This window comes from Arachis ipaensis, chromosome B03 (assembly GCF_000816755.2).
Source record: "Arachis ipaensis cultivar K30076 chromosome B03, Araip1.1, whole genome shotgun sequence".
Lineage (NCBI taxonomy): Eukaryota > Viridiplantae > Streptophyta > Magnoliopsida > Fabales > Fabaceae > Arachis > Arachis ipaensis.
The window spans coordinates 7,834,958-7,844,856 of NC_029787.2; the positions used below are offsets into that span (position 1 = coordinate 7,834,958).

The window sequence follows — 9,899 nt, forward strand, 5'->3', positions numbered from 1 at the left end:
TAGACCCCAAAAAAAAAAAGAATAATCCAAAACGTGAGGTGGATCCTGATGGTTCGTGCCTTCGTGGATTGGAAACTTCAATGGACGACGGTTTCAGTTTCGCAACAGTACACACCCATTAAAGACGCTAACGTTTTCTAAACGGCGTTTCTCTCTCCACCACGTGCTACCATCATAACAAGTCTCCTCCTCTTTCCCACTTGTTAGTTGTTGCCGCTCCATCACGTGACATCCTTCATATTTTCCACCCTCACAAACACCAATGACCAATGTCAACAGCTCAGGGTCACCGTCGTCATTTCCCTCCGCACTGATGGTAGAAAACAGAAGTTGACAACGGATCAGAACAAACGTGCCTGCTGGTCCATTCTCATTCCTCAACTGTGCTTGTTTGAGAGTGAGAGTGAGACACTGAAAGAAACTAACCGAAACTAACTCACCGGAGCCACTGCCGTGTTTTCTGCCTTCGGTGCTTTTATTTTTTATTTTCTTTCAGATCGTGCCTCCCTCAACTCAACTCATCTTCCTTGCGGTTTTTCCTTTTTCAATTTTCACTGTTTTATCTCCTATTATTCTTCTTCTCTTCTTTTCTTTTCTCGGAATCTGAGATTTAGCGCCACGTCATCATCCAAGCATATTTTGAAGACGACGTCGTTCTGAAAGATCCATCCACTCACTCGGTTATCACAACATGTTTGTCTCGTGTTCTGTTTCTGAAAGAAGCAGCAGCTGAAGAAGCTTCAGGTTCGTAAGAGAAGTAAGTTGATCTGTGAATTACTATTTTCACCGCTAACGTTGTAGTAACGTCTCGTGAAAACGACACTGGAGGTTGAAAAAAAATATGTGATGAGAATGTGAAGTGTGTGTGAGAGGGAGAGTCGCTTTTTTTATTCTGGTTGGGTAGATAGTTGGAATGGGAAAAGAAAAAAGAAATAATTAAAGAGGAGGAAGGTGAAAGGTTGAAAAAGATGGCCCCATGTTAGATGGGGACCATTGCTTTGCTGTGCATAACTACCATAGACTCCATAGTCAGAGGTCGATATCAAATTTATGCTAAAACTATAAACTTTTTTTGCTTCGTTCTCAAGCATTATTATTATTTTTGAGGTGGGTCGCTGCAATGAAAAGCTTTCTATTCTTACATTGGAATTGGCCACTGTTCAAGGAAAGTTTTTATTTAAATTTTTTTTTTTTTAAACAAAAGAAGAACCCCGCTATATCTGTTTAGGAATTAGGCCCCAGCTTGCTTTTCTATTTTTTTTTCTTTTTATCACTAGTGTGTATTATTTATTTTAATTTATTTATTTTTTCATGTTTTCCTCTGGATGAAGCTTGGTACCAAAGAATAATCAACATGGCTAGCATATCCTTTAATTGTACTAAACCTATGATTTATCAATCTGTCTCTTAAAACAGAAGCTTTTTGTGGTCGTGATATTATAATGCCAACTACCGATTAATTTTTTTTTTTGATGATATGATAAAAACGTAATTAGTTAGCATTCTGTTTTTTTGTCATTGCTCTTTTCTTTCTTGTGTTGGTCTGGCACGATCTAAAGTTAGACTCCTTGTTAGTGTTGTTGTTATTTTCTATTTATTTATCAAAGGAAAATTAACCATTCTGTTGTATTGGTGATCTCCCATTTGTGATTTTAGTTTATCTTGAACTCTCAGCTGTATCATGCAGCTTAGAAAATGGAATCGGTTTGTTAGTTAACCACACCACTTTGTCTTGCTCTTATAGGATCCATTATGGGGTTGCTCGGAGTTTTCTGATGAGCTTGTGAATTGGAGAGAATATTGAGGTAAGTGTGAGAAAATGGGGGCTATTGGTGGTGAGGAGCTGCTGAAATGGGAGAAGATGCAAGCGCTAAGTGGTCGCGAAGAGAAGATTTTTGTGTTGATAAGGCTAAGGCCTTTGAATGAGAAGGAAACTGCTGCAAATGAAACCGCAGACTGGGAATGCATTAATGATACTACCGTCTTGTACCGGAACACATTACGGGAGGGTTCAACATTTCCAAGTGCCTATACATTTGGTAAGCAAATGACTGGTCGTTAATATGTTTTTTTATTAAGGACCTGCGGATTTCATAGGAAAAAGCCTACTTTTAATCCGTTTTATTATTAGGAAAGTCCGTGTTGTTTTTAAAACTTCGCAGCTTCGTGTTTAACTTATAATAACAATAATTTGGAACTTGTAATGTATGTTGGATTCAACACATGTGTAGTCTCTAAGGGATCACTTTTCTTACTTGGAGAACATAGATTATTAGCTTTGATAAGTTGAACATTATCAGATCCAGTTACTTTTTTACTTACGGTGATGGAGATGCAGTCTTCCCTAATAAACCTGTGTCAATCTCTATGATTGTTTAACTTTGAAAGATAAAGTTAGTGGCTATTCAACAATTTGTAAAATTATATTTGTATGTTTGTCTTAATTGACATAACTGGTTAATGTGTCAATCTCTATGATTGTTTAACTTTTTTATTTTTGCCCGCAAAAGTTGATATTAAACAATCACATTTGGTGCATTCTCAATTAAGGTACTGTATGCTGTGTTGGTGACTTGGTGTCCACTTATGCACAATGTTTATGAAATTTTGTTATGATTGGTAGACAGAGTATTTCGGGGTGACTGTGATACAAGACAGGTGTATGAGGAAGGAGCAAAAGAAATCGCTCTTTCAGTTGTTAATGGGATTAACTGTAAGTATATTATTATACCCACTAGTTTCTTTAAATCCATCTCCCGTTTTGTTTACTAGGTGTTCATATAATTATATGTCCTTTCAGCCAGTATTTTTGCATATGGGCAAACAAGCAGTGGAAAGACATATACAATGGTTGGAATAACTGAATATGCTGTAGCAGATATTTTTGACTATATAAAAAGGGTAAATAATTAGGCTACCAAAGTTTTCAACTGTCTGTTTGACTCTTCATTATCAGTTCTTTACTATAACATTACCCAGTGCTATTAACACAAGTTTAATGTGACCTTTATAGCATGAGGAAAGAGCATTTGTGATAAAGTTCTCAGCAATTGAAATTTACAATGAAGTTGTTAGAGACCTCCTCAGTACAGACAATACTCCACTTAGGCTGCGTGATGATCCTGAGGTGAATACCTTTCATATATTAGGTTGAAATTTCATAAAATGGATTGCATAACTAATGGTTGTTTTCATTTCTTTTTTCTCAGAGAGGACCCATTTTAGAGAAACTTACAGAGGAGAACTTACGGGACTGGGGGCATTTGCAAGAGCTTCTATCATTTTGTGAAGGTAGCTTGTATAGTTTTTTTTAGGTTGTTTGTACAATCAAGCATTACATTAATTTATCCTTGCAGCTCAGAGACAGGTAGGAGAGACATACCTAAATGAAAAGAGTTCAAGATCTCATCAAATTATCAGATTGGTGTGTGCCTTTCCATTTCTGTAATTAAATTCTTGTACTTTTTATATCTTAAAAAATAATTAAAAAAAAAAGCTCCTAATATTGAAATTGTATTGTTTCAGACAATAGAAAGTTCTGCCAGGGAATTCTTGGGCAAAGGTAACTCAGCCACCCTAGCTGCCAGCGTGGTATGTTTGCATTTTTAAAAGTACTCCTTCTTGTTTAGGCAATAAATCCTTACCAAAAATTTTGAAATTAACTTTGTTTTGTTTCTTTGCAGAATTTTGTTGATTTGGCCGGAAGTGAGCGTGCATCTCAGTTATCATCAGCTGGGGTGAGACTGAAAGAAGGTTGTCATATAAACCGGAGTTTACTTACTCTTGGAACAGTCATCCGCAAGCTGAGGTTGCCTACTTCTTCCATTCGTATTATATATGTCATGTGTGCTTAGTTTTTAATGTAGTTTAGTTCTTTATTTGGCTGCCTATCTCTTAACCTTGGTTTTCTTAATGCTAGATGATGCATTTCAAACTGCCTTTCGCTAATTTTAGTTTCTGCCTCTAGCATCAAATATGAGAAGAAACCCTTGAATTTCCACTGACATAATTTGATTAAATGCAGCAAGGGAAGAAATGGACACATTAATTACAGAGATTCAAAGTTGACACGCATACTTCAGCCTTCCATAGGTGGCAATGCTAGAACAGCCATTATTTGTACATTGAGCCCTGCACGAAGTCATGTTGAGCAAACAAGAAACACGCTTCTTTTTGCTTGTTGTGCAAAAGAAGTGACCACCAAAGCGCAGGTTAATGTGGTGATGTCTGATAAGGCCTTGGTTAAGCAATTGCAAAAAGAGGTAGCTAGGTTGGAAAGTGAGTTAAGAACCCCTAATCCCACTGCCTCCAATTGTGATTACGTATCATTGTTGAGGAAGAAGGATCTCCAGATAGAAAAGGTCAGTTTGAATTCCTATTCCATTGCGTTTATAATTTTATATTGATTGTGGACTAGACCTAGTTGTGGAACTTACAAGATGTTGATTTAGAACAATCTTGTATATCATTATTAACCTCTCTTTCCTAGGTACATGTTTTTTTGAACAATACTTGTGCTTCATGAATTTATGTATCCCAATAGATAAGAAGGGTAGAACTGAGTTTCATAGGTCCCTAATAGTCTGCTTCAATGTCTTCTATTCTATTTATTTATTTTTTTAAGGAAAAGTGTGGGATTTTTTCAAGTTGCATTGGCCAACGTGCATATCACATTCTTATTACTAACTAAATGTTAATAACCTGGTTTCCAATTATTCAGTTGGAGAAGGAAGTTAAGGAGCTAGCTAAGCAACGTGATCTTGCTCAATCAAGGGTTGAGGATTTGCTTCGCATGATCAAAGAGGATCAGAAATCTAAAAAAGTAATTTTCATTTCCTAATAACGGAAAATTATGTCACAAATTAGCGGTTAAGCCTCTAAATTTTGATTCTCGCTTTTTTCCTTAATTTTCAGGACGGGGAAGATAACTGGGATGATGACCATTCAGTATCTGAATCATCAAGTATTTGTGGTCCACACCGTCCAGATAGGCGCATGAGAGAGTTCGACAATCCCCATTTTGATGATGGTGATGACACTGGAAGTAGTCATGAAGGTAACTCTTACTTCTATCATCCATATGCCTGTACTATGTAATTTCACAAAAATGATGCCCTATCATAAATGTGGGTTAGCATCAGATCCTGTAGTTTCAATAGTATATACAGCTCCTTACTTATGCTTGTACAGAATACCCTGATGAAGTTTGCAAAGAAGTTCAATGTATTGAGCTGGAGGAGTCAAGTCGAGACAACTCAGAACATCTTGATCCATCACTAAGTGACAATGGAGAATTAGCATTAACAGTATCTGGAGAGGAAAATGAAACGATGAATGAAGGAAGAGAAGAGAGTCAAATTCAAAACAACTCATCATATAGTTTACTTGATCAATTTTCACAAGACATATCAGGAAGTATGTCAAGTTCTAGAAGTCTTAAATTAACTCGGAGCTGGAGTTGTAGGGAATACCACATGACTGGTTCTCCCGAGAGAGCAGGAGAAATGGATAGGACTCCCGCCAATGGGTTTGAAAGATTCCCTGGAAGACCGGATAGTTGGAGAAGGAAGTTAGCTCCGCTAGATTTTGGGGATTCCACAAGATTTGGAGATGGTTCTCAGTCTTCTATCGGAAGTCCATCTGCAAATGAGTTTGGAGAAGAAGTTACTAGCATTCAAACTTTTGTTGCTGGGATGAAGGAAATGGTCAAACTTGAGTATCAGAAGCAGCTTGTTGATGGTCAGGTAAGAATAAATTTCAGTTGCCTTCTAATAAGTTTCAAGGGGGGGAAAATAAATAGAATCTTCATTTGTTATCTAGGCGAATCTTATACAAAGCTTAATAATTAATTAATTAGGTGAAACCTTACCCTTGTAGCAAACGTGGATGATTAGTATAAATTATCACGTGTACACTTCTATTGGGATCATTGTCCACTTGATGTTTAAAATCTGAATGCCCTTCCCTTTAAAAAAAGCACAGGGTCGTCATTTATCTCGATGCTTGATGACTGAATCCTACATTTCTGACTTTTAGGGTGAAGAGACACAAGGAAAATCATCCGTGAAGAATGTGAAAGATGTAGGGGTTGATCCAATGTTAGAGGCACCTGGAACTCCTCTAAATTGGTCTCTGCAGTTCACAAAGCAACAAAGGGAGATAATTGAACTGTGGAAAGCTTGCTGCGTACCATTGACGCACAGGACCTACTTCTTTCTTTTGTTCAGGGGTGATCCAAAAGACTCGATTTACATGGAGGTAGAGCTGAGAAGACTAACTTTCCTCAAAGAAACATTTTTCAGTGCAAACGGGTCTCTGAAGGATGCTCCAACAATCACGCTTGCTGCAAGGTTCTCTCTGCCTCCATCACTTATGCTTTTATTTCAGTATCTGATATATTTTGGAACATGAATCCAAGTGTGCATTTACCAAAATAATGTGATATATTTCAGTGTCTGATATATAGCCAACATTTTTTTGTAATCGAGAAACCTTGTGCTGCTAAATTAAAAATAATGTGTCAAGAAATATAAGGTTATTTGTGCTCATGACACAAAATCTAGTTGTTACTTGCACTGCAATGGTATTTACTCGTGTGCGTATTTCATGTTGTTGCAGTGTGAAGGCTCTTCGGCGAGAGAGAGAAATGCTGGTCAAGCTTATGCAGAAAAGGCTTTCTGCAGATGAGAGAACAAAGCTGTTCAAGGAATGGGACATTCCGTTGGATTCGAAGCGCAGGAGGATGCAGCTAGCAACCCGTTTATGGAGTAACACTAATGATATGAACCATGTAATGGAGAGTGCCACAGTAGTTGCAAAGTTGGTGAGGTTCTCAGAGCAGGGTATGGCCCTTAAGGAGATGTTTGGTCTAAGCTTCACACCCCAACACACAGTACGTAGATCTTCATGGAGAAGCAGCAGAGCATCTCTCTAAGGTTTGTTTGTGGATAACACACACGTGACACGTGTACAGCATTGTAGACATGATATCGAATAGTTTCTGATCACTGTTCACACTTGACATGCTTAGCATTCTTTCTTCAGTGGAGATGGAAATGTACGAGTTCCTGATGTTTGGCTTTTGGGTGGTTCTGGTTATGATTTTGGTGTACCATTTAACGGATTGGTTTCTTTTTTCTAATTTTATCGAGCACAATTGTTTGATGAGTTGCTTGCTTCTTTGTAAAGATGTTTTGGATAATATTGTAGAGGCAGAGTAGATTAGTGTATTATTGTTTTAAACGAGTTTCTCTTGTATTGTATGTATTAGCTAGGTTTGTTATTCTGATTAGCTTAACTACTTTGGTAGGTTTCAAGTCGAAACACGGATACACTTCTTTTAACTGCTAATGTCAAAATGCTACATATCTAAGGAATAAGCCACAAGACTGGCAACAAAAGTGATTCCAATAGAAAAGAAAGGATCAATTTTTTCTAAAAGAAAAAATATTGGTATAGTGAGAAAGTAAGAATTTAATCACTGATGGATCAATAATTTAATTTCGATGTGAAAATAGTTTTATATATGCATTTAATTACATAACCAACTTGGGTTGGTCGAGTGAGTTGGTCGAGTGGTCAACTCACTCGTCCGCTTAAGCAAGTGTCGGGGGTTTGAATCCTGCCTTGTGCATGCAGCAACCCATTGGTCAGCGGCAGACTCTTAAATGGAGTTTAAATCCGCAACGGATTAGTCCTTGACCTGTCGGGTTGGGAGATACCGTGGGAAACACCACACGTCGGCAAAAAATAACTGATTATAAAATATTTTAAGTTACCAATTTAATGATGTTTAAATCTAAATTTTTTTTTTTCACAAAACCGAAAATGTATTTTGTTAAAGAATGTGTGCAAATCGCTTTTAGGGTGAAGATTTTTTAAATTTATTTTACTAAGCAAATCAAGCATTTCTTACATAGATAATCGCAATGATCAGAAAGGCTAGTCAACTAACCTAGTTCAATTTGTTTCTTAGAGCTTACGCTATACGGTTATACCCATAGAAAAATGCTAAAGAAACTTTTGATAAAAATCATGGAGGTCATTGAATAAAATGAAAATATTTAAAATGAAATTCTATGGCCTACGTATTTCTTTAAAAGTCAATAAACTTAACATGTCGTTTTGAGAACTAAATATTGGTAAAAATCAAACTTGAAATAGGAAAAAAAAGGGGGCAAATTAGTTCTTTTACAGTTTTACAAACTGATTAATCTTTATGAAACATTTTTGAGATAAAATAATCCTTTGTCATTTGACTGTCATATTATTAATTAATTAATATTATTATTTGGTTTATCTATCTCAATATGGGGAAAAAAAAGTTTTTGTCATCAAATTAAACGAATTTGTCCCATAATATTTTTGGACGGTGACATTTTATAATTTTTTTTCAATTTAGGGCTTTTTGATTTGATAAAGGCCCAGCACAGCATGGTCCAGAATGAATTATGATGCGACGTCGTTTACCTTGACAGGTGACACGACGTCGTTTGTGGTAGGCAGTCTCTGGTTTGATCTAGCTTCAGCTTTCAGATGTGAGCTGTGAAATTGTGCCGAAGAGAAGCAAAAGAGAGAGAGAGAGAGAGAGAATCGAAAGGGAAGAAGAAGAAGGATGAGTCTGACATCGACGGCGGCGCACGCTGCTCGGAGGGCGGCGCAAAGAGAGAGGGTCCGGATCCTCTACAGACGCGCCCTCAAAGACACCCTCAATTGGGCCGTCCATCGTCACCTCTTCTACGACGACGTACCATTTCTTCATTTTTCCATTCCCACATACTCTCTCTCTCTCTCTGGTTATGTATAACCGTTTTTGCTTGTTCTTGTTCATCTTTTTCAGGCAGCTAACCTCCGCGAAAGGTTCGAGCAACACAGACACGTGGTTCGTTTCTGATCCAACATTGCATTCTTTTTAATTAGTACTAAATTAAGACTTGAAATATGTTGCATTTGATTAGTGCCTACTACAATACTTGTTATTTGTTAGAGTGCGTATTCTAGATTTGTTATGCGTTGAACTATGAAATTGAAGTGATCAATGTGACTAACAGGAAGACCTTGATACCATCGATCGGATGATAGAAGATGGTGAAGCTACCTACAATAAGTGGCGCCACCCTGATCCTTATATAGGTAACAACATTATCTCACTCAGATTTTGCTACTTACACTGCTTTCTTAAACAATTTGTAGAACAATATTTTAATATCTTGAATGTAAACTTCGGTTTTAGAGCTGATTACTCTATGCATTTCTATGTAATTCAATTACCAATCATGTGAAATATGCAATTTGTCTGAGGTGCGGGTCCTTTTAGAGCGTAGGCGCCAAGACAAGGAACTTCCTTTTAGTTATTAACTTGTTATTGTTTTCGGATCTTCAGATAATCTGTAACTTGTATCTGCAGTTTGTAAAATCCTATGCAGTGGTCCTTTTTCTTTTTCCTGCTCTATTATTCCGTTCAATTTTGATACTAACCTTGTTTATTTACTCGTGTTTGCTAATGTGTAATAGTTCCTTGGGCTCCTGGTGGTTCCAAGTTTACTCGCAACCCAACTCCACCCGAGGGGGTAAGTCTCTATGATTATACACCAAGTTTATCATGTCTATTTTCCCATCTCTCTCAGTTGATACACTCAATCTTGGTGGGCTGAATGCTTATTCTTTTGTATACCTATTATTGGATATGATACTCCCCTTGTTACATGATATCTTACTCTTCTATAGATTAGTGATTTGTTTTTCACTTTTCAATTATTCAATAGTTATGACTATACATATTATGTTGCAAGGGATGGTAATGTGAAGAAATAGTTAGAATTAGAGAGTTAGTTTGGTTAAAGGGTAAGCCAATATTTAGGTAGAGTTTTTATTTATGAAATCATTAAGAAAGAAATTCT

The 9,899-nt window shown here is 36.9% G+C and overlaps 2 protein-coding genes across 9 annotated transcripts in view; both read left to right on the forward strand.

Moving 5' to 3' along the window:
- LOC107628838 (kinesin-like protein KIN-7E) lies at positions 11 to 7,291 on the forward strand. Of its 8 annotated transcripts, none has more exons than XM_016331443.2 (15): positions 11 to 757; positions 1,745 to 2,039; positions 2,624 to 2,713; positions 2,801 to 2,901; positions 3,014 to 3,127; positions 3,210 to 3,291; positions 3,357 to 3,424; positions 3,526 to 3,591; positions 3,684 to 3,808; positions 4,025 to 4,361; positions 4,721 to 4,822; positions 4,915 to 5,056; positions 5,191 to 5,744; positions 6,037 to 6,350; positions 6,619 to 7,291. In XM_016331443.2, the coding sequence occupies exons 2-15, from the start codon at positions 1,820 to 1,822 to the stop codon at positions 6,932 to 6,934; spliced, it is 2,631 nt and encodes an 876-aa protein (XP_016186929.1). In that variant the 5' UTR covers positions 11 to 757; positions 1,745 to 1,819; the 3' UTR covers positions 6,935 to 7,291. The 8 variants fall into 8 exon arrangements, with proteins under 8 accessions (XP_016186929.1, XP_020973644.1, XP_020973646.1 ...); XM_021117985.1 differs by having other exon boundaries at positions 11 to 744; XM_021117987.1 differs by lacking the exon at positions 11 to 757 and adding an exon at positions 1,081 to 1,165.
- The window catches only part of LOC107628837 (NADH dehydrogenase [ubiquinone] 1 beta subcomplex subunit 9), a 2,748-nt gene continuing 1,331 nt past the window's right edge, over positions 8,483 to 9,899 (forward strand). Inside the window, exons 1-4 of the mRNA XM_016331442.2 lie at positions 8,483 to 8,746; positions 8,840 to 8,881; positions 9,051 to 9,132; positions 9,514 to 9,569. Of these exons, the coding sequence (XP_016186928.1) occupies positions 8,615 to 8,746; positions 8,840 to 8,881; positions 9,051 to 9,132; positions 9,514 to 9,569 (312 nt within the window). The 5' untranslated portion in view covers positions 8,483 to 8,614. The remainder of the gene's footprint in view (positions 8,747 to 8,839; positions 8,882 to 9,050; positions 9,133 to 9,513; positions 9,570 to 9,899) is intronic.

Excerpts from the sequence above, each read along its gene's own strand:
- LOC107628838 (XM_016331443.2), top strand. The coding sequence starts at position 1,820 with ATGGGGGCTATTGGTGGTGAGGAGCTGCTGAAATGGGAGAAGATGCAA. Across the intron at positions 2,040-2,623 it reads TCCAAGTGCCTATACATTTG|ACAGAGTATTTCGGGGTGAC; the intron begins GTAAGCAAATGA and ends TATGATTGGTAG. Across the intron at positions 2,714-2,800 it reads AGTTGTTAATGGGATTAACT|CCAGTATTTTTGCATATGGG; the intron begins GTAAGTATATTA and ends ATGTCCTTTCAG.